The sequence below is a fragment of the Pyrus communis genome, chromosome 16, assembly GCF_041283825.1.
Source record: "Pyrus communis isolate YQ-2024b chromosome 16, ASM4128382v1, whole genome shotgun sequence".
NCBI lineage: Eukaryota > Viridiplantae > Streptophyta > Magnoliopsida > Rosales > Rosaceae > Pyrus > Pyrus communis.
In genome coordinates, this window is record NC_142580.1 from 12324658 (window position 1) to 12348835 (window position 24178).

The 24178-nt window shown below is 35.0% G+C and overlaps 1 protein-coding gene and 1 long non-coding RNA gene across 6 annotated transcripts; one reads left to right on the plus strand and one right to left on the minus strand.

Annotated features, from left to right (window-relative positions):
- The first annotated feature begins 615 nt into the window (after positions 1-615).
- On the plus strand, positions 616-1837 carry LOC148689988 (uncharacterized). Of its 4 annotated transcripts, none has more exons than XR_015957639.1 (3): positions 616-830; positions 1074-1272; positions 1474-1837. It is a non-coding gene; the product is annotated as an uncharacterized LOC148689988 (long non-coding RNA). The 4 variants fall into 4 exon arrangements; XR_015957641.1 differs by having other exon boundaries at positions 1074-1248; XR_015957640.1 differs by lacking the exon at positions 1474-1837 and having other exon boundaries at positions 1071-1416.
- A 7057-nt stretch (positions 1838-8894) lies between these two features.
- Positions 8895-13169, minus strand: LOC137732503 (uncharacterized). 2 transcript variants are annotated; one of them, XM_068471820.2, is made up of 10 exons: positions 12938-13169; positions 12721-12815; positions 12535-12599; positions 12386-12429; positions 11831-11908; positions 11428-11581; positions 10737-10904; positions 9585-9641; positions 9374-9501; positions 8895-9083 (listed from the first exon to the last, which is right to left on the minus strand). In XM_068471820.2, the coding sequence occupies exons 1-9, from the start codon at positions 13081-13083 to the stop codon at positions 9391-9393; spliced, it is 918 nt and encodes a 305-aa protein (XP_068327921.2). In that variant the 5' UTR covers positions 13084-13169; the 3' UTR covers positions 8895-9083; positions 9374-9390. The 2 variants fall into 2 exon arrangements, with proteins under 2 accessions (XP_068327921.2, XP_068327920.2); XM_068471819.2 differs by having other exon boundaries at positions 9360-9501.
- Between the last annotated feature and the right edge of the window lie 11009 nt (positions 13170-24178).

Here is a 24178-nt window from a genome sequence, read left to right on the forward strand (position 1 = left end):
TCCTTCAATCATGAAGGTCGCTTTCCTAATTAGAGAATTAGGACTAATCAAATGCAAATTAAGAATGGTGTGGAACCGAAGGGTTGATGAATCAGCTAGGAAACCATGGTCTGAGACAGACTTCTAAGGCAACCAAATTGGAGTATGGGAAAAGGTGGAGGCACTGAAGACACAGGCCTTGTACAAGACTCCAATGAGAAGCTTGGGGATTTACTTAACACAAAAAGTGACCTAAAATGGTAAAAGAAACAAGGGAAGTAATTTCCGCACACTCATTTTCTTTTCTGCATACCTTTATTTAGTTCTAGCCTTTAAATTTATTAAATCAGATGAGAATTTCGAGACAATAATAAACAAAGCATTCAGAAAGTGAAAGCAAAAAAAAGTAAGCAGAAATCAGAAAATGTTGCTTGAGGCATAAGGAACACGAGAGAGAGAGACAACGTTTATTTTTGTTAAGAAGTGTATGAAAAAGCAAATGTGATTGGTGGGGTGGCTCCTTGTGCTATAAGATATAAAAGGGTGTGTGTGTGTGTGACAAAGACATGGCACCAAGAGCAAAATGTGATACATGATAGGCCTGCACTGCAAAGGGAATGGAAGTGAACACGTTGTCATAGAAAACAGTGACTTTAAAAACTTCACCCTTTCTCTAAGCAATACCTACATTTCATCTTCCATTCCATTCCCTTCTCTTACTGTTTATTTCTTCTCTCATTTGGTTTCACCTACATGAGCGCCACATCCTCTTCTCCAAATGGGGTGGCTGCACTCCATCTTCTCTCCTCTTAAGAAGATGTGGTTTCGCTTCCATTCCGCTCCGAAGAAAAGTAAGTTCTCATCACTCTCTCCAACCCTTACATTTTCTCCATACTTGTGCACACGCAATTACACATTCTAGTTCCATGTTCATGCATACAACCTGCATTTCCCACCACTTTCGAGCCTTCCGCACAATATCAACCTCTTCTTTCGGAAACTGTGTCGCGCGCGCACACAAACACTCATGTTTAATATCTACAATCTACTGCAACTACTAATATCTAGGATCTTTTTGTGGTTGTTTGTAGCAGGAAGAGGGATTTACATTCTGTATGAGGATGTCAAATCCTGCCCCGATGAGGATGTGCATGTCCTGTGGTCAATACTAGTGGAGGCCCATGCACATACACGTACTGCACCTTCTTTGCCTTTGCCACCATCAAAACCATGAATTCATATATGAAGGCTCCAATGTTCTTCATATGAGTGAGCGAGATTTCCTGCTGACAAGTATATACACTATTTAAATACACACACACACACACACACACACATATATATACACTTTATTTTGATACTGGGTGTACATGTAAAAAGGTTTTTCCTCAGTTTCCGTTCCAGTAAATTTAATATTGAAATATGCCTTTCTTGTGATTTGGGAGTTTTTTGAATGGCTTCAAAGCTGAATGAATCTTTCTTTTACATATTCAGATACGATATATGGTTCTTTAAAAAGAATCGACGACGTATTTCATTCATGAAGGCAGCAAGAGAATACGATCAGACATGCAGTTTATGCACAAATTAATCAGAGGGCAGTTGGTTTTAGTTGTTTTCTGTTTCTTCCATGCGTGTTTCTTTTCGTTGTTTAGTCTATTTGCAGTGGTTGAGGTGGTTCTCTTTGTTTCTTCAGTTTGTGGATCAAAGAATGGATGGGACACCCTCCATGATTTACGTGTCTAAAATAAATATAAAAAATCATATCATTAAAGTAGTTTATGATTGCACAAAAATGTCAAGCAATCTAAAATAATGTGATTTATTGACTTTGATTCTAGAAAAAGTAGTGACGAAATTTTTATGTGTAGTTTTATATTTGAAATTTGGGATGCCGTGGACAATCCCTTTACAATGTGATCGACAAGACAAATAATAGAATATAAGAATTAAAGATTTTGATCAATAAAGAAGACATCTTTAGGAATCGTTTTGTTTCATACCATTTTGTTTTTATTTTATTTTTTTAACTGAAAATTAAAAACTAAAACGTAAAATCTACTTTTTGAGTTTTTAAATTCGGTTTTTATAAAAGATAAAACTTGGAAACTGAAAGTATTTCAAAACGAATTATCAATTTAAAAAAAAAATTAAAATGAAATGACTATTCAAACAACATGTTAGTTAGTACAACAATTATAAAATGCCAAAATGAGTTAGAATTGACTGTTGATAAATATAACAATTCAAATTCTTTGCGTATACAAAAAGAATTTGTAACTCAATTAATTAAAAGTGTTTCACCATCCAAATGAAAAAGAGGGAATATGTTGTTGATACTTCATTGGAGATTATTCTTCACAACGTATGGTACTTTGCAAACAAATTTTCTCTGATTGATTTTTGTTATGTTTCGCAGGATGGGAACCTTGCTGCTCATGCAAGGGCGGCGTGTGTTGGTTCCTTCTTGTGGGATTCATTAAGGTCTAAGTTTTTGTTTAACATATTAGCTGAGGATGTAAATGTTTCTATTCGATTATGATTTAAATAAAAAAGAAAACTAATTAAAAGGGTTTGAAAACTTTGAGTTTTAATGATAAGGACAAAATAAAAGGTAAAGTGAATAGTACATGATTGATTTTTTAGTGTAAAAATATGATTTTTTGTTAAAGTGAATAGTACCGGGAGCTTTACGTTAAAGTTCCCTTAAATAAATTCTACCTTTGGAAAAGAAAAAAAAAATTAATTAAAAGTGTTTACTTGTATTACAATATTATTTGTGAGAGCATTTTTGCTCACCACCCTATTAATCACAGTTAGATGAGTTTGAATTTTGAGATTCGTGTAATAGATAAGCACAAATCTCAAGATTCAAACTCATCTAAATGTGATAAATATGATGATAAGCATACATTACATTAAATGGTGGTGAGCAAAAATGCACTCTATTATTTGTATGGATTTTTCTTTTTTCAAATTTTTATCTTCAGAATGCTGTTATGTATTCCTTTGATGGAAACCAAATTTGCAAACTAATTGATTTGTCACTCATAAAAAATAAGCACGTTAATCAACACTTGAGTAATAATCCAATTGTCGATAGCCACATTATTTGATTTATAAAATTTTGTTAAAATTTTGACTAATGCTAGGGAGACTAAATTTGTAGACTAAATATTGTAAACTAAATGACATGCAAGTTGGTGATTGGATTATTACTTAATTGTTGATAAACTTGCTATTTTTCTATTAGAGACACCTAATTTGATTTGCTAATTTAATCTACAAATTTAATCTTTCTTGCATTACTCTAAATTCCTTTAGCATAGTAGAAAATGTATTGAATCTCGGTGTCCTCCGACCTAGTCCATGGATGAATAAAAAAACAATAATCAAAATTGTCTTTAGGTCATTACTTTATGTCTTTCAGGAAATGGATCATCTTCGGATTCCTTCCACTAAATCCTTTTCATCAAACAATTCGGATCCTTGAAATTTGATTCAACGGCTAAAGTTTTTATAACTTTTAAAGTGGATTCCTGTTTATAGCCGTTGGATCAAATTTCAAGGGCTTGAATTAGTTGATGAGCAGAACTTGGTGGATCCCTTCCCTATCATTTATGTCATTTTCTTATGTGTGACTCGAAAGTTTGATGACCAATTTTGGATGAAGTGGCATTGAGACGTTATTTTTTTCTATCCTTTTCTTTTGTTGTTTAATTTAAGTATGCGTTGGAAGCAAGACACCTGGGCTTATGTAACTACACCACGTCATAAGTGAGATTTAAGTGAGGTTTACCTTAAGGAATTTTAACGAAAAACTTCCGATACTATTCACTTTAATGAAAAATCATATTTTTACACTAAAAAGTCAATTCTGATACTATTCACTTTACCATTTATTTTGTCTTTATTTTTAAAACTCAAAGTTTTTAAATTATTTTTATCAGTTTTTCTTTAATCTTAATATTTTGGGATGTGATATCCACACAACCCATTTTATTTTTCACACATTCTTCTAATTTTCGATTATCGGATCGGATAAATTGAAGAAAATCAACGAATAAAAATTAACAAAAAGTATTTAAAATAAAACGGAATGTGTGAATAGTTCACCCGAATATTTTTCACTCTATTTTTAGATATTTTATAGGGTATGACAAGTCTCCGAAAGTGCATATCCTCCACACACACCAATATTTTTCACTAGATTTTTAGATATTTTATAGGGTATGACAAGTCTTCGAAAGGGACAAAAGTTGTCTGGCCTTCCATTTTCGGTGCCTTCCCGTGCATTTCTGTTTGTATGGTCACGGTTAAGTTACGTCAACATTTTATATTACTATTTATTTTTGTCGTATTATCTTTATAAAAAAATAATATAAAATGTTAACGTGACTTAACCGTGACCACACAGAAGGGCACGGGAGGGCACCGGAAATGGAAGGGTAGACAATCCTTGTCCCTCCGAAAGTGTATATCCTCCATATTATTACAACAAAAGAAATAAATTGGCAAAACTCAGTTTTTAATTACCTAGTGCAATTTATGTCACACATACACTATCACGTGGTGTTCTGTGTGAATAAAATAAAGATATTTAGAAGGAAAAAAAAACCCTATTTACGAGTTGCCTAGCCGTAGATCTAGGATCTATTCAAACTAGAATTATGGTAAACTTTCACCCTGAAGACTCGCAATATGGAAAGAAATGATTCACGCACTCCTTTTTTCCTTATCAACACCCCTATTTGTTTATAACTGTTAATTTTCTTTTTATTTTATTCAATCAAAATACCAAAAATCGGCAGGAGTGTATGATGAGAAAATGTACGTGCCAAAATCACTTCCCTTCCAAAATGGTGTTAATTAGGTTGCTTATTTCTAGTAATAAACTAACAGTAGGAGTTTCAAGTTTTTGGCACCAATCTCATTTAGTTTCGTTGCTGACTTTGTTCTTAGCAACTTAGCTGAGCTGAGAAAGTTTTGTAAAGTTCTAGTGAATGACAATGAGTGTTTGATATTGCTTGGATAACAAGTAACTTGTTTTATGAGTTATTTGATGTACAAGTGATACAGTTGGTCTCTACTCCATAAGGATTATGGAGTCTTATATCCATGCAACTAACTTAAACAAATCCTGATAAAGGTTTAATGCAAAGATGTTGAATCATGATAGGACTCTAATAAGGGTATACAACTGTTGATAGGCCAGTGGTGTAACCCTAACTGATACATATATCAAGTCGTAGTCTCTGCTCCCATACGAGAAAAACCCTAATAGACTACTGAGACCTATTCACACAGTAAGGGAATTATTGAGTAGTGCGAGTAGAAGACTAGCTTGCAACTTAGACATGGCATCGAACACAGGTAAGTGTTCATATGATTACTTTATGGTAAACACTGTATTATACTTGGAGAAGGAATTGTCATGTAATCCTAGTACCTAGTTGATAGTTCCGGCTTATAGGTTTTGTTAAATAGCTTACAAGTTTCAGAGGCAATTTTAACAAAAGCTAAAACGTCCCCATTCCTTACAAAAATTAAATTAAACGACGGTCATGAGGAGACTTGCTACCAAATTAATTCACAGAATGGCAGTAATTTTGTATAAAATGGGGGTTCCCAACTGTCAATATAATAACAAGTTCATATAATCATTACTGACATTTTGAAAACAACTAGTGCTTAATACCCGCGCGTTGCCGCAAGTTTGAAGTTAAGATGTTAAAAATGAAAAAAATTCGGTTACAAAATAGGAACAACGATAGCAACAATGAATTTGGAAAAACGTTAACTGGAAAAGGTTAAATTTAGATAATATAAAGATACAAATTATAGTTATCCATTATATTGTAGCAGTTATATGTATTTCTGGACCAGGAGGATTACATTCAGTTACAAAAAATAGAAATTCCCGGTATAAAGATACAAAAAACATTATAATAACTGAATTTCCTCTAATAACCCCATCTAATATAGTGTGTTCCAGCTTTTGCATACAAAAAATGAGGAGATGTTGTATGGGGATGCAAAAAATATTGTTGAGTTTTGGGCAAAAAAAGATATGCACAGGTTTTTAAACATGTTAAACATGATTTAATATAGATAAACAAAACACGGTAAACATTCTTGATCAGAGTAGTGAAAGGTGTCTTCAGCCCTTGTTGTCATGGATAAAACAACTTGAACAAAGAGGAATAGAACAGAACATATTTAGATAGGATTTAGTATCACATTTAATAACTTGAAAGATAAAACAACTTGAAAGCATACTAACCTAATCATTGTTTCCAGTGCTGCTGTGTGGCTTTGCCTGAGTAGGAGGTGATTTTTTTTTTTTTTTTTTTTAATAACTTGATCGGAACCTCATCATATTCTCTTGGATCAACTTTTGAAATTTCTTCAGATTCACTGAGTTGAATGATTATGCAACATTGATATAGTTTTTCACAGAAAGAAGAAAAGATGATTTTTATTTTTATTTTTTTATAATTATTGAAAATGTTTGATATGTAAATTTTAAGAAAGTTGAAGTGAACACATGGAATTTTTTTAGAACATGATGTAAAAATATAAACATCATATTTGAGAATAGTATGAAATTAGATATCAAACCTTTGTTCACCAGGAATGAAAAGCGCTCTTCTCACAGATTCTCTTTTTCATTTATAAGATTGATCACTTGGTTCAGGTGTTGAGAACGATTCAAAATCAAAAGAAAAGGACTGGTAAGAGAGGGAGAAGCAAACAAAGACAACAAAGAAAGCAAACGACTGCCAAAAGCAGGAGAAGCAAAGAAAAACAACAAAGAAAAATTCAAAAGAAAACGGAAGAAAGAAGAACAAAGGTAGAGATACTACCCTTGAGGCGATGACTGACACGTGGGCGGGTATAAATTTTTATTGTTTGTTGTGCCACAAATCATGTGGCCCAATTTTAATCACATTTTTTTAATATTTTTTTTTCTTCCCATCAGATATACATGGGTTTAAAAAATTAAGAAGGTATAAAAAATTTATTGTTTGTTATCATAGAAAAATTTAAAAAAAATGTACAATGATAAATTATACATATACTAAAACTCAGTTAGGTAGCACAATAAAGAACAAAGAAAAAGTCACTTATTATAAATCACGTACTTTGCTTATGTTTGAGCAGTTCCAGGAATCGATGGTTTTCATATCCTGTAAATTTGGATTCTTAACTTCGCTAGCTTTATATACGATTGTAATTTATTGATAGGAGTTGGAGCTATATTTTTCATTTACCCTGGTCAAACAAAGCATAAATTTTTTAATTTCTCTTTCGTTCTTTATTTATTATTTCCTATTTTCTCTACTCTAATTTAAACATCAAATTCATCCAAAAACATAATTTTTTAATAATTATTTCCTATTTTCTGTGCTCTAAATTAAACACCAAATTTACCCAAGAACATAAAATAAGCAAAAATAAGTGGGAAAAAAAAGATAAAAAGAAAAGAAGAACGACATACCTGAAGTAGAACCAGCGCGAAAATGGCAACACAACACCTAGGAAAAACGAACAACACCATTTCCCGAAAATACAAAACAGAACCAAATCATGCACCCATAATAACAATGACGACACACAAACGAAAAAAAGACGAAGCACCGTTTGCTAAAACGCGAAAGAAAGAAGCAGAAAAAGCAAAGGAAAAATTGAGGAAAGAAAGAGATAAAAATGAAAGATAAAGGGAGAAGCCCTCTCAGCAGAAAATCCCCGATGATCAACACGTGGAAGACAAAAAGCAGAGCAAAACAAAAAAATAAAATAACCAAAGGTGTTGATGTACAAAATTGGCGAGGACTTTGGTACAACAGAAAGTGTCAAGTTTGTGACCTTCGCTAGATTGCTCTGGTCATTAGTGTGGATAAGTATGTAAATGAATAGAGACAGGGAAGCAAACAACACAAGATGTACGTGGTTCACCTAGATTGGTTACGTCCACGGAGTAGAGGAGTTCTCATTAGTTGTGAAGGGTTTACACAAATACATAGGTTCAAGCTCTCTTTTAGTGAGTTCTAGTGAATGGTTTAGTACAAATGACATTAGGGATTATTGTGGGAGAATGATCCCCTTTTATAGAAGAGAGTTTCTAGTTTTGTTCTAACATTGACACGTGTGTCGCGCTATGATTGGCTTCTGATACCGACATGTGTCATATTGTGATTGGCCTCCTGGTTGGAGGAAAAGTCTTGTGGGTCCTTGACGGTATGCTGTTGACTGGTGCTTAGTAGTTTCGGGATTGGTCAAGTATGGTACAAACAAAAGGCAAGGTGGAAGATAGCGGGGCTTCTCACAATTTTTAATATTTGGTTTCCATGCATTCAAAATTTTTTATAATTTTTTGTTGTGTTATGTGCCACAAACCTGTATTAACTCATTTTTTAAAATATTTGTTGTCAGTTTTTTTTGTTATTATTTTATCTTTCTTTGTGCCCACACTCTGCATGAGACTTTGCATTCAAATGTTTTTATAATATTTTATTGTGTTCTATGCCACAAATCGTGTTCCGTGCCACCTACTGCAGGAGACTCGGTGTGGAAGGCAAAAAGTCGAGCAAAATAAAAAATAAAAAAAATAATCAAAAGGCAAAGCAATGGGGACAAGTGGGTTTCTCACATTTTTTAATAATTATTTTGTCCATGCATTCAATATTTTTATAATTTTTTATTGTGTTGTGTGCCACAAACCATGTGACTTGATTTAAGTCATATTTTTTAAATAATTTTTTGTCAATTTTTTAATTAATTATTTTATCTTTCTTTGTGCCACAACTCAACGATCATAGACAAGAAACCTGAGAGGACAAAGGATGATCAACACGTGACAATCATGGGCAATACAAGTATTTTATTGTAAGAAGTAGGCAGCAGAATGGTAATGGACCGAAAAAATCAGGAGTATTTCCGCTCTTTTACTATTGCTGAAGAGTGCTAAAACTCAACTGAGTTTTAGCATATATAATGTCGAGAGTAAAACTGAAAACCCTGTTCAGAGTAGCACCGTAGCAGCGAATCATCCAGAAATTTGCTGGATCCGTACGTTAGCGTGAAAATTCCCTCCAGAAATCCTGAACATACGAGTATTTCCTTTCAATAACAGTAAAATACTACGTCGCAATGACTCTCGTGATCACTAAAACTAAACCTGTGGAACTTTGCAAGCGTTTTAGTGACACGAAGGCTTAATTGGCAACGAATTAAGTTCAAGTACTCAATGTATAGAACGCTTTCATACTAATTAGTAAAACGGTTGCAAGACCGCGTGTGATCACACAAATACATAAGATTTCAAGGTTGTTCAAAATTAACAATACATAAAAGAAAAACAGCTTAGGAAGACTTACTGTGTTATACTAACCAGGTGCTTTAATAGCTTTATAAAGCTGATGGAGAGGAACGCTCAACCACTTTTGGAAGCCACTCTTTTAAGTAGGTGTGGCAGTCTATCTCAGCATTTGTTATGGCACCAAGAGGAGTGACAGTAATCTGATGAATCGTGAATACTGTGTTAGTGTATGGTCATGCAAACTACAAAGATACATTTGCAGAAACTAAAACGACATACGCACATATCCTTCTTGAAGAAAGCAGTGGTCATCATCCTCATCAACTTGGGCACCCCTTACCTACAAAATTGGAAACAGAGTTACCCCGAAATGACGCAAGCAAACCAGGAAAATATTCCTTTTAATTTTGGCTGTTCTAAACAGCTCAGATTTGTACTACTCGTTCACCCAAGTCAACCACAATCAAAAGAACGAGAAAGAAAGGAAACCAACACATGAAAATATCTCAGAAAGTATTGCACGTTGCTGAATGCAGAATATTAAAGAAAGCAAGTTTTATCATCCTTACTTCCATCATCTAAAATATTAATTAACGTTAAACTGAATGTTGTTTAAACCTTATACATGATTACCATAATTTCCCTCCCTACTATCCTTGTGGCAACAACCGCAACTAATATCGGTATCGCCACCATCGTTACCACCTCATGTTCAGACATAACCAAATTGAGTCAGTTCTCAATTTACAGCACTTTAAACTTCAGCATGGATAACCCGGCATTTAGCGCTAACCAGTTTTAAAGATACAACTTTAACACTACAAATTTATCATTCAATGCTTAAATATGAGTTTTGTAAATAAGGCCCCTGACCACCCTTCTCCCCCTAAATTTGCTGGTATTTGAAGATACCTCGATTCAAGAATTGCAACTCGTTTTAAGGGAAGAACAGAAGAATCGAACGTGTCCCTCAACAACCCCATGTTGATGTACTCCAAAAAGGATCAGATTAAAAGAAAGTTGTTTCAACCAGATGCACAGTTAGAAGAGCCCCTTGGGCAATTTTTAAACTCTCAGCTGCTAAAGTGCAAAGTAACTTTTTCAGAGAAATGTTAGTGACGGAGTAAACTCAGAAATTCTAGGTGGAGTGTTTCTAGACCAGTTTCTAAAGAACTTAGACTAGCACCAACAGAGAGACACCAAAGACTGCACCCTTTGGTTACCTGATTCCTTCATCAGTTTGGATTCAAGATTTCTCAATCAATTACCTAACCAAAAGAACTAACAACAAGCCAATTATTGTGCTTATACGGAAGAAATGACAAGGAGGTAAATAACTAATCCAGTTTTATTTAAAACAAAACAACAAAAAATGGAAAAGGGGGGCAGCCTAGAATACAGTATATAAAGCAGAAAGATAGAGAAAAGGACCCACTTCTCTGGCGAAGTAAAGATTTTCAGCTGGCGTGGTTGATGTATCACTTTCAGCTGATGCAGTTGAATTTACCATTGTTGACAACATTTTTCCACCTTCCGTGTCAGAAGTAACTTGCCTCCACCCCATTTTTATTATACTTTTGCCTTGCTTAGTCAGCTTATACCCCTATGAAGGCACAAGAGAAGAACAGAACAATATTGCAACGCCACATGTTAATATCAATGCTTAATAGAAAGACTAATACTCTTGTCATAAAACTGGAAGCGGGATCCATTTCACTATAAGAAAACCAAAGTTAATGTGCAATTGAGTAATGCTCATTAAAGCATATAACATTAAACAAACTGCCTACTGTACAAATCTTGCATTGAAAGGAAGTCGGAGGAAAAGAAAACGAGAGCCGAATAAGGAAAGGAAAGAAAGAAAAGCTACTGATACAAATTACTTCTGCAGTGCAATAGCCTGGATGAAACACATTAGCAAAGAGATATCACTTTGCCTATCGTTGAGCTTTGTCTAGTGCAGTATAGTCAGTTTTAAATTGACTCGCTACAAGCACATTAGAAAAGAGATATGACAGAGAAGTAGGCGTGCAAGTTGGCAAATGTAGATGTTAAGGAGAAACTGCATTTGACGAAGGTCGCTATACGGAATAATACAGAACACAGCATGTATCCCCGGAATTTACCTTATGATTAGCAACATTACATGGAAGATCTACATTCAAGAAACATGTTTGAGGATAGGTTTTGTTTCTTAATTCCACCAGTACTCCATTTATGATCGGTAAGCAAGCCTCGGCAGCAAGTGTGAAGTCATTAATGTTGCTCTTACCTCTAACCCTGTACGGCCAGTACTCAATATAGTCATATACTCATATAGGAGATTAAAAATAGGTAAAGAAAACAAGAATTTACTTTTTCTCATAGTAAAAAATGAAAAAAAGAAAGGAAAAATAAAATTACAAGAGGAACTAAATACTGACCCTAACAATTTGAAATGTCCATAATTCCATAAGATTCATTAGTCATACATGGGCAGAGGAAATATTGTTCATCAAGCAAATGTAATCATCAAACCTGTATACTTACCAATCATATGATATAGAGATAGCAGGTACACCGTTAAGAAAGGCCTCACGGGCACCAGCCACCGTTCCAGAGTAAACGCTACAGTTGCAATAAAGAACTCTGTCACTATTGTTACGGGCTGAAAGAAGCAAGAAAAGTAAAACTAGCACTTTGAATTTTTAGGAACAACTGGATTCGTAAGCGACTCTTGAGAACAAAACTTAGTAGGTGTGTTTTCTAGATTTCATGAAAATGTTAGATCTTCTCAAAATTTTGGGAAAAGATTGCCTCCTTGTGATTTGAGAAGATTGCCTCCTTGTGAGGAGTTGTGTTTGGAATAAAAATCATTCTAGTTTCCTCACCCTACCATCTTTTGGAAACCTAAACCTTTTCAAAAGCAAATAGTTAGTGTAAAACTATATTGGGTTTCAACAATTAAAAGATAATCATTTCAGTTTCACTGGTCAAAGCTGGCGCAAATACACATCTTTATGTTTTATTGTGAGAATTTTGAGGCAAAATCTTAAATCAAGACAACAAATTATGTAAGGAAATAGAAAGCAGAAGATTACTAACATGTGATAACCGCAGTTGCTGCCCTGGTTTATGCCACTAATTACCTGCATGTATAAACAGTAAAACATGTAATTACTAATTACCAATCAGCAAAACCCCAGATAAGAAATATGATCAAAGGAAAGAGTGCAGAAGTCAGAAATATCTACCAGGTCAGGAATTGAAGGAAAAAGCGTTTTGGAAACACCCAAAGAAGCACAATCAGCTGGAGATCCTGCAAACAAAGTTGAGCAAGAACAAAGCTTTTTTACTTTTTAACTTTCTGGGGGGAAATGGTAGTAATGATTTTGTATAAAAATTGGAAAAAACATTCTGGGGTTTTGAAACTTCCATACCAGAAACAGCATACACTGTTGCTCCATTGATATGCACTTTGTTGGCAGCAATCGGATGGAGCCATGTGATGCAGTGACTCACTGCCGACTTCTCCCTGCAAATGCATACGAATTATGTATCAGAAAAAAAAAAAAAAAATGAAGGATTGTATTTTGAATGGGGGAAGTGAAGAGTATTTAAATGTTTAATTTTCTTCTTCTTTTTTTTTTTACGTACGAGTCGGGGGCACAGACGAGGACATTGTAGCGATGGGTGGATACGAGGACTTGGACGAGAGCGAGAATGCCAGGGCCTTCGATTCCGTCGTCGTTTGTGACCATCACGGTGGGCTTGTCGGCGGAGATGACAGTGGTGTTTTCCATTTCCTTGTTTGTCTGTATTTTGGTTTCGTTAAAGTTCGGAATTTTGGAGGAGAAGACAGAGTGAGAGGGAGGAAGAGTTAAAAATGAACTATGAAATTGTTACGGCGTCAGGCACATCATATATAAGTTCTTATTTTTTACTTTTAATTTTAGAAAAATTAATGAAAAGGGTTTGAAAATTTTGACTTTTAATGATAAGGATAAAATAAAGGGTAAAGTGAATAGTATCAAGATTGACATTTTAGTGTAAAAATGTGATTTTTCGTTAAAGTGAACAGTACCGTAGGTTTTTCGTTAAAATTCCCTTTAATTTTTATCTTTGGCAGAAAGCAAATAAAATTCCAACTTGAATATTTCAATAATGATGTTTTAAGATACTGTAATTTAAAATTCATTTGAAAGTACTTTTAAAATAACTGAAAACATTTGTAGTAAAAATATTTTTGGATTCCTCTACAATTTTTTACGTTGGGAGGAAATATTTCTTACATGCATATAGAAAAATAGATCTTTTGATATAGGCGCCTCAATTTTAAATTTTCTGGATCAAACATCCATGTCTTTTAATGATTTGATTAAACTTTTTTTTTGTCATAATTTTGGTGCTATATGCACATTATATTGTAACAAATTTCTTATAATCTAGCCTTTTGAGTACACTCTCCTCCATTAGAGATAATTGTAAAAAAAAAAAAAAAAAAAAGGTTGGTTAGGTTCAATTTATTTTCACAATAATGCTACAATTTAACAATAATTATCTACTATTGAAGATATTTTCTTTCCAAAATAGTTTAAAATATTTTTAAATCCCCCAAAATCAAATGTGCCGAAATGAGTTTTTATTTTAATACGTTAAGAGAAAATAGGATTGAGAATAGCATAAACGTACCAATACACAATGTGTACAAAATAAAACGTAACAAAATAAAAATAATGTACCAATATTAACAATATATATCAAATCAAACATACCAAAATTGCAAATAAACTTATCAATTAATGATTTTTGTAAATTCAAACGTACTCGCAGATAATATATACGTAATTTATTGTACCTAATAATAATTCGTATTGAAAAAATTACACAGAGCTTTTATGCTGATCACCAACTATTTGAAAAAGAAAAAACCATTTGGAAAAAGAAATAATATTAAATATTTGCATAAAAAAACATATCTGGAAGAAGAGAAAATATAGTTTAACTACTAAAATCTCCACTAAATAAGGAAAAGTGCATGCTGCAGATAAAAGAATAAATTCAAAATTTATTTTAATTTTAAAAAATAGAGGTGACTATTGGTCAAAGCACTTTAATCAAATTTAAAAAATGTATAGATGTTTAATCTAAATGATATAGAAAAAATGTAGGGGATTCTAATTTTCCCATAGAAAAATGACAGACCAAATGTAAACATGCGGCTATTATTTTATAATTTATTTTATGTGTGACATTCATTGGGATAATTTATAAGATAAGGAAAAATTAGTATTCGGTTTCTAGTTACTAATGTTTATTGACTGAAACCTTATTAGTTTTCAAATTTTAATCGAAATTCCGAGCATTAAATTTACATGTTAGTTACATAATATTTTTAAAATAAAAATTAATAATTGATTTAGAATTTTAATACTCACACCTTTATTAAACTCCTAACTAATTTTTAATTCAAAACATTTCCAAAATAAATAAAAAATTAGAATAAGTTTTTTTTTATCGTATATGCACCCATTCATGTTTTTTTTTTTTTTTTTTTCAATTTTTAATCTTAAAATGTACTCATTCTTAAATATACCACTTTGTTATATGTTAAATGTATCATTTATATATATATATATATATATATATAATCTATTCAATTTTTTTCTAACCATTTTAAAACTTATATGGTACATTCTTTTCTTTTCATTTGAGAATGCATTCATGTCAAGTTTAATCGAAGAAATTTATTAATATTATTAAGCCTAATATCTATTACTTTTTTTGTGTTGTTTTGAAGAATGTATGTCACATCCCGGCCCGGGGCGGATCACTTCCCGGGCCCGCTCCACCACCGTAGCACGATATTGTCCGCTTTGGGCTTACCATTCCCTCACGGTTTTGTTTTTGGGAACTCACGAGCAACTTCCCAGTGGGTCACCCATCATGGGATTGCTCTAGCCCCCTTCTCGCTTAACTTCGGAGTTCCTACGGAACCCGAAACCAGTGAGCTCCCAAAAGGCCTCGTGCTAGGTAGGGATGGGAATATACATTTAAGGATCACTCCCCTGGGCGATGTGGGATGTCATACCAAATTGTCACATCCCGGCCCGGGGCGGAATGTGACAATTTGGTATCAGAGCCAATCCCTGGCCGGAAATGTGCCGACGAGGACGTCGGGCCCCTGAGGGGGGTGGATTGTGACATCCCACATCGCCCAGGGGAGTGATCCTTAAATGTATATTCCCATCCCTATCTAGCACGAGGCCTTTTGGGAGCTCACTGGTTTCGGGTTCCGTAGGAACTCCGAAGTTAAGCGAGAAGGGGGCTAGAGCAATCCCATGATGGGTGACCCACTGGGAAGTTGCTCGTGAGTTCCCAAAAACAAAACCGTGAGGGAATGGTAAGCCCAAAGCGGACAATATCGTGCTACGGTGGTGGAGCGGGCCCGGGAAGTGATCCGCCCCGAGCCAGGATGTGACAATGTACCCATGTTTTGGTACAACAATTTTTTTGTTAATTTTGATGAATGTCCATGTTTATATATACATGGACACAATAGTATAATTTATATTTTAATATTTTTAATCCCAATATGAAAAATAAAGGGGTGTGCTATCCACACATCCCATTTTACTTCTCACATCCCTTGATAATTTATGTCCGTTGATCTTCTTCAATTTATCTGATCCGACGGCTAAAAATTAAAAAGGTGTGTGAGAAGTAAAATAAGGTGTGTGGATATCACACCCCTAAATAAATACTTCTAGATTTGTCATACACTCAAAGATTTTTTTTTTTTTTTTTTTTTTGGACCAGCTCCCCGCGTACGGCTCCTTTTTTGGGTTGTTTGATAAATTATTGTAGCTGGCCTGACTAAAGACCACTGACTGCTACTTCAAAAAAGGCTGCTTAGGGCGGCTTGTGGCAACTTGCTTCATTTTTTTTAATTGTTTTGGAAAGAATTTAACTAGTTGATTAAAAAAATAAATGAAAAAGTTAACTAGTTGATTGTATGTCTTAGTTAATTACTTTAAAATTTCTTTAATAGATTAGACTACTTGTCGAGAAATAAATAATCATGATTGAATCGAAAAAATATTATTTTTACTTATTTGCTAATCTAATGAAAATAAAGTCGGACAACTTTAAAACTATTGAAGACTTACCCTAGTTATTCTCAACATCCAATCATCTAAAGGAGTGGTGGTTGTGTGTTAAATTAAAAGATGGAATAAATTATGAAATTAGGGTATTAATATGATTAAGGATATTTTTGTTGATCGATTATTTCATATTGTTGAACAACTTAACATGGACCTTGTTTTTTATGGCTCACATTGTACTATAATATATATGGGCCCAAGGCCATAACAATTTCTTTATGAGGAATTGGCTTGTTTAAAATTGTGAGCCAGCTATTTAAGCCCAGCTTTTCCCTAAACTTCATGGGTTAAATATGGATGACTACACAACTTTTAAGAGCGATTTTTGTTCCTAACTTTTCACAATATTTCAAATAACAATTTAACGTTTTAAAAACTAAACATATGTTACATCACTAGCGTTAAGTGATGATACTACTAAAACGATATCTTTTCACTTTCACGCATGGAGTTTTGAATCTCAAAATCGATTCTTATCAGCCAAGAAAACTTAGGGTTTGACTTGGATAAACGGGTCAATTTAATTTTAGAGATTTAGAGCTCCAAAAATGACGAATCAATGAAAATCAATTTTTAGCATTTGTCCACGTCATCAGTTAACATTTGACTTCATCACTTAATGATGGCAACCTAAATAATGTCCAATTTTCAAAACATAATGTTTTGAAAGATTGTGAATAATTTAGAATCACTTCTAGAGGTTGGGTAATTATCCATACTTCTTTTTATTTTATTTTTTGTCAAAAACTAAGCTTATGACTTGAGTCACATCTCTTGTTGAATGATATTAAGCTGCTACATGAACATGTAGAGTCTACTTGTATTAGAAAGGGTATCAACACCACTTAGCACTACTAACTGTCAAGTGGTATTCCTCTTTTTATATAAATGAAAGGTTTTAAGTTCGATTCCTGTGGTGCAAGTTTGAAAATGAATTGTTATGACATAGCTTAAGTCTCTTGTCCATTAGTGTAAATCTACAAAAAAAAAAGTGTATCAACTAGTGTCAAATTTGCGTGAATAAATAGTTTATTGCTTTCTTTCTAAGTGAGATAATAACCATATTCCTTTTAACATGTGAGATAATATGAGGAACCATAACTTATAAAGAATGATATCGTAAGATACTATGTGCCTGTTTGGATCCAAAATTACATCATCGGCCCGTGCAATCAAGGTTGTTGGGTGGGCATAGCTCCTAACTGTCGGATGAAAAGTTAATTACAGATATTCTTAATAAATTTCACGATAATTATTCTGATGTCAAGATGTTATCCATCAGAGTGATTATCTTGGAGTTTATGTTAAAATATTTTTACATCAACAAATAGACTTTTTCTCCAACATGATTATAGTTATATTTCATCTTATCATGTGGTCTACTGCTGTTAGAAGTCTAATTTCACTAATGATAGACTTGATGGGGTTCAACTTGAGGATGGATCTGTAATATTTTCACTTGGTCGGTCAAATGGGGATATGCCATGTGAGTTATATCATGCATGGGATGAGCAGGAGATAAGGATGGCATACCATGAATTATTGGAATTGTCCTCTGCTAACAAGGACTAGAAAATCCTTTTTGGCCGAGACTTGGATAGGTAACTAATCGGCCTCGACGCACTGCTGTTTATCCAAACTGAAGGTATTCTGCGGTCGGCTGATTCTACGACAACATTGCTGTTTATCCAAACTGAAGATGTTTGCCGGTTGCCTTCACAGTGCTGTTTATCCAAACTGAAGATGCGTTGTTGAAAAAGAAAAATCTCAAGGTTGTTGAGAGGTTTCGCGTAGAGCGAGAGTTTGTCCAAACTGAAGATGTGTTGGTGAAAAAGAAAAATCTCAAGGTTGTTAAGAGGTTTCACGTAGAGCGAGAGTTTAAGCAGGACATTTTGTGTGTTGAATTGGAGGAGCTTAGAATGATGCACCCCCTTCTTATTTATAGCAGTCAATCCCGTCATGGCCGAACCAGAATTATACTCGGATTAGGATTCTTTATCCTAATCCAACCAAGTCTCGGCCAATCTTTCCTCTATTAGGACTTTGAACCAAACTCTTTATCCGGCCACATTCATTTCTCCAATCTCAACATCCTCATCCCATTGAGACTCATTGTTATGCTAGGATTCGACTTTCCATCAGTCTGTCTCATACTAGGACTCGGCCAATCTTAACTGGATGGCCTACTAGAATTCGCGATAATTCTAGAACCATACTGTCGGGCCCAGAACAACCCCTTACTCGACCTACACCAATATTTTGGGCCCAAACATTGCCCCCTCGCTTATGAGGTCTTCGGCCTAAAACCATTTGGCCGTGTTTCGACCTTGAAGAAGTGAAATCAAACCCTCAACATATCTCTGGAAGACTACGAAAAGTCCCGAATATCCCATCACTCAAGTACATTTATAAAACACGATTGCACGATCTTAATTTGTTCGATGCCCTGCCACGTGGCGACTCCTAAGCCTACTTGTCTGCTAGTAATAATGACCCTTGAAACGTGCGACCACCGAAATGTCTCTTCACCATTAAATCTGTCATCACATGCAAACGTGCATCCTCAATCAGCGAGTTTTTCGATCTCTTCGCCTGGATTTTTGAATTCTAATCATGATCATAAAATCCTCCGGTAGTTTTTACCCTTCCAAAAAGAGCTACTCTTCCACCTAAACACCTATAAATACTCTGTTATCCTCTACTCAAAACTTCTACGCTTTCAGAAATCCTGAAGCAATGAACCAGGGGACATGGCTGAAGTCTCATCTCAGCAGGTTTAAAACAAATTCTCTCTGCTATATTCCTTACAATTTTTCTTTTGCCTAAAATCTTTTCGTGTGCAGCCTTCGTGGGAAGTCGAGCTCGACGCTCCCCTCTCAAGTACTCTGGGACGGCTAGACCCTCAACCACCTCAGTCGAACCTGCTGTAACTGCAACTGAGGCCAACATTTTTGTTAAACTACAAGAGCTCATTTCTCTGTCAGCCTCGCTAGCCCTAGAGCGCAAAGCCCTCGACTCTGTAGGAAAGTGTATGAACATCCTTGCATCTGAAGGTCAACTGAGCAACGAATCTATTGTTCATTTGTCGTCGGTCTTGGAGGGAACTTGAGAATATTTTACTATTTTTGAGAGGGCTCTCCAAGCAGAAGATGACCTGAAGGCTGCAATGGTTGTTCAAGAAGCACTTTGACCGGAGCTTGAGGTAATAAAAACTCAAAAGAAACAGTTGATCGAACTTAACCATCAAATTGTAGAACTTCAATACCAGAGATCAGGCGTTGCTTCCAACCTCGAGAAGAATTTCGAGTCGAAAAAAGTTAAGTTGACAAAGTTTGCAGCTGGTGCGAGGTGAATCGAACAAATGAAACTTGACAAGAAGACGCGACAGGCCGAGGTTACAATGGGTGAAGTAAGATGGCTAGAATTAAAAACCTCTCTTGAGGCCTTCATTCTTTCGACCCCTTAGGATTTTGGCCTTAGGAATCTTTTGTAACTTTACTTGTACGCCCTTTTCAAGATTAATGAAATGATCTTTTATTCTTGCATTTCATAAGTGACTGGGTAGTATTTCTTTAAAAATTTTCCGTTGATCGGCAATTTGTGAATCAAACCAGTCCGACCCTTGAGGTGGTATGCCCGTCACGACAACAGTAATATGTGCCTGTGATAAGCCTTCTGGCCCTGGGTTCTAGGTGGTAGGGTTAGCGATTGATTTTCCCATGGCTGTTTTCTTCTTTACTGACCGTGTTTCAACAGGCATGAACTTCGTAGTTTTAGCACAAGGGTCCCACCGGGCGTGCCAAAATGTTGACCCTAAAAACTACCAAGCCTACGTGGCGCGTAGGCCAAGTAATTAATAAGCTATCTACGTCATTCGGTTGTGTGCGGGGCGTGCTAACTCGTCGGCCAAGCTCGGTCGAGGAGTAAAATTTGGATGTTACTTTGAACGCGTTATTGACTTCCTGATCTTGCAACTGCGGCCGAGGAAGGAACACGTCTTGGCCTTCGGGTTTTCAAGCCTGAAGACAAGGCTGCTAGTTCTACGAAGTTCAAGGATTGTCGACATCGGGTTTAATCACGGTGATTATATTCATAAGAGTATAAGCACGCCGAACTAGTACCAAGCTATACGGACACAAATACTCAAAAGAGATGTATGCATGTGGTTCGGCCGTCAGAATGCCGAACTCTAAAACTTACTTATGAATATCCAATCATAAACAACTCAGCGTTTAATGTGCCGATGCCAATAACTCTGTAACACTTCACTTCGCCGAGAAGGCTAATGAGATGATCTCTGCCAACAAGGAATTGAAAATTCTTTTTGGCCAAGACTTGGATAGGTAACCAGTCAGCCTCGACCTAGTGCTGTTTATCCAAACTGAAGGTACTCCGCGGTTGGCTGATTCTACAGCAACAGTGTTGTTTATCCAAACTGAAGATGTTCGCCAGTTGCTTTCACAGTGCTATTTATCCAAACTGAAGATGCGTTGGCGAAAAAGAAAAATCTTAAGGTTGTTGAGAGGTTTCGCGTAGAGCGAGATTTTGCGCAGGGCAGTTTGTGTGTTGAATTGGAAGGGCTTATAATGATACATCCCCTTTTTATTTATAGCAGCTAATCTCGTCATGGCCGAACCAGAACTATACTCAGATTAGGATTCTTTATCCTAATCCAACAAAGTCTCGGCCAATCCTTCCTCCATTAGGACTTTAAACCAAACTCTTTATCCGGCCACATTAATTTCTCAAATCTCAGCACCCTCATCCCATTGAGACTCCTTGTTATGCTAGGATTCGATTTTCCATCAGTCCGTCTTATACTAGGACTCGACCAATCTGGGCCCACTAGAATTTGTGATAATTCTAGAACCATACTGCCGGGCTGAGAACAACTCCTAACTCGGCCCACACCAATATTTTGGGCCTAAGCACCTACATTTCCAACGCCACCTAATGTGAAGAATGTTGGCTGCAAGTGCTTGTTCGTAATGAGAAGAATAAAAGAGTGCATTACAAAGCACACCTAATGGCGCAAGACTTATCTTAATGCCTTGGAATTGACTACGAAGAGAGTTATTCCCTTGTAATAGACATCATAATGTTCCGCTACCTTTTCAGTTTAGCGGCTTCCGAAAGAATGAATATGCAGCTCGTGGACGTGGCCATAAAATATCTTTGTAGAGACCTAGATACATATATCTATATGAAAATTCCTGAATGACTTGCAATACTAGTTCAAATAGTTCCCGACTATATAACACTCTATACCAGATCAAGACGTTCACTTTACGGACTAAAGTAATACGGATAGATGTGGTACAACGGCCTTAGCGAATACAATCTGGGATATGTGATTAACAAGTTATGCCATTTCCTGTTCATTAAGAAGCCATATTTCAGATTTGCAATTTTTACAATCTATGTTGATGACATGAATCTTATTTGGACTTCAGAGGAGCTTGAGAAAATTGCCTTGCACCTAAAGTCAGAATTTGATATGAAAGATCTTGGAAAAAATTGATACTTCCTTGGCCTGGAGATAGAGCATTGTTCAAATGGTATTCTGGTTCACCAATTGAACTACATCCATAACATGTTACGCCCCTTTAACGAGGATAAAGTGAAGCCTTCGAGTATTCCCATGGTCGTCTGAACTCTGGATGTAAAACAAGATCGATTTCATTCTAAAGATAAGGATGAAGAGGTTTTGGAATTGAAGTTCCTTACCTAAGTGCAATCGTTACTTTATTGTACTTGACTCAATGCACTAGATCAGACATCTCATTCCTTGTGAATCTTTTGGCAAGATATAACAATGCGATTACAAGCAGACACTGGACAAGTGTTACCTTAAAGGTACAATGGATGTGGGCTTATTCTATCCTACACATTTTCGAGCGGATCCAATCGCCATAATCCTTAGAATGATGTTTACCTTGTTGGTTATGCTGACGCTAGTTAAACATCTAAACTGCACAAGGCGTGGTCTCATTATGTCTTTATCGTTAGAGATACTGCAATATCTTGGAGATGAACCAAACAAGAGTTGGTTGTTGCATCTTCAAATCACGCTAAGATTCTAGCTCTACACGAAGCATCGCCTAAATGCTTCTAGTTGAGGGGCATGATTGATCACGTAAACCTCATGTGGATTTTTTTCCATTGCTGATGTTCCAACAACGATTCATAAAGATAACTTAGAGTCTTTGTATTACTTGTAAGTCAAGAAAACTCATCATGATTAATATAAATAAAGATACAAAATCAAGAGATGAACACACAATTTCTCATGCACTTGAGCACTTCTCTCTCTCATTCCCTCTCTTTCACCCACTTTTATAATTAGTTTCACAATATCAAACAATTTATTTTTATATTTTTTATTTTCTTCTTTATGGGACTTGAACAAACAGTAAGAAATTGTTTGTTGGCACTTCGCAGTGTAAAATAAAATACGCATGAGTTTGGTAATTGGTCATGCATGTTAGGCACCTGTCAGCTCTCTGGATAACATTGAAGACATATATACTGGGAGATATAGTTCTATTCATACTCTTATTTTTACCTCTCATATATTTTTAATAATTTTTAACTATTATTTTTTTAATTCAATTAATCTCACGATTAAAAAAAAAGAAAAAAAAACGATAAAAATAGAAGTATAGATAGCATCGAGGTTCCTATCTTTTCTAACCAAATTTTCATGGACTGTTTTCAACACTGCGGGTCTTGGGGAGTGGAGCAGGATATCTAATATATCTAGTACCAAGAAGGGTCAAGAGGTTTCTATTTTAGTTACTTAAAATTTGGAACAAGTTTGCAGATATTTTGTTACATTTGATCTCGAAATATTTATCAAATTCACTAAAGTAGGAAAAAAAAAAAACAAATTTCTCAAAATACTGAACTCGAGTCCAAATATATGAAAATGCAAATCGAATATGGAAAAGCAGAAATCAAAGATTGTGTGGATATTTAAATGCATGCAAAGTAGATTTGGGTTTGGATTGCGTTTAGAATTTTCTAGTATATATCGTGTATTATATGCTGAAATTCATATTTATTCGGTACATACAATACACCAGAGTATATATAGTGGAGTTTTCGTTGCGTCCAAATCTACCTGACAATTTGTTTTAGTTGCTATAGATCATAGTGCAGTTGGCCGGTGGAAATTGGATATATTCCAAGCCATAAGATGTGGCTCCAATTTATTTTTTCTGGTTTGTGTTGTGGGATATTTGGACCATTTGGTTCCAGTTCGTCCTGCAATGTTCAAATGGAGGGGACCGGCCGAATGGAAAAACCCAAAAATATGTAAACCAAAATATTTTAGGCCTTCCCGTCCTCATAATTTTATATGCTTCTTTTTCATTTATTCATGTTTATATAATGAGGGAAGAAAAAAACTTATATAGCACCAAGTACACCGCGGAATGATCCTTTTTGTTAATAAAATAAGGATATGCATGTGTACATCTTTATTTCATTAGAATGGATGTCATCGTAATGATGTATATGTGTCATATAAGTTATTTTTCATGGCGAGGGACCACAGAATATCAACACAAGAACAATTTTAAGCCATAGATTTTTGCTAGCATATTCTCAAAAGGGTAATACAAGGGAAACCAACTATTAGACTAAATTTGTAAACCATATGACGTAATTGTTGATTATTGAATTATTACTTATATATTAATTAATATGTTTATCTTCTATTAGTGACACA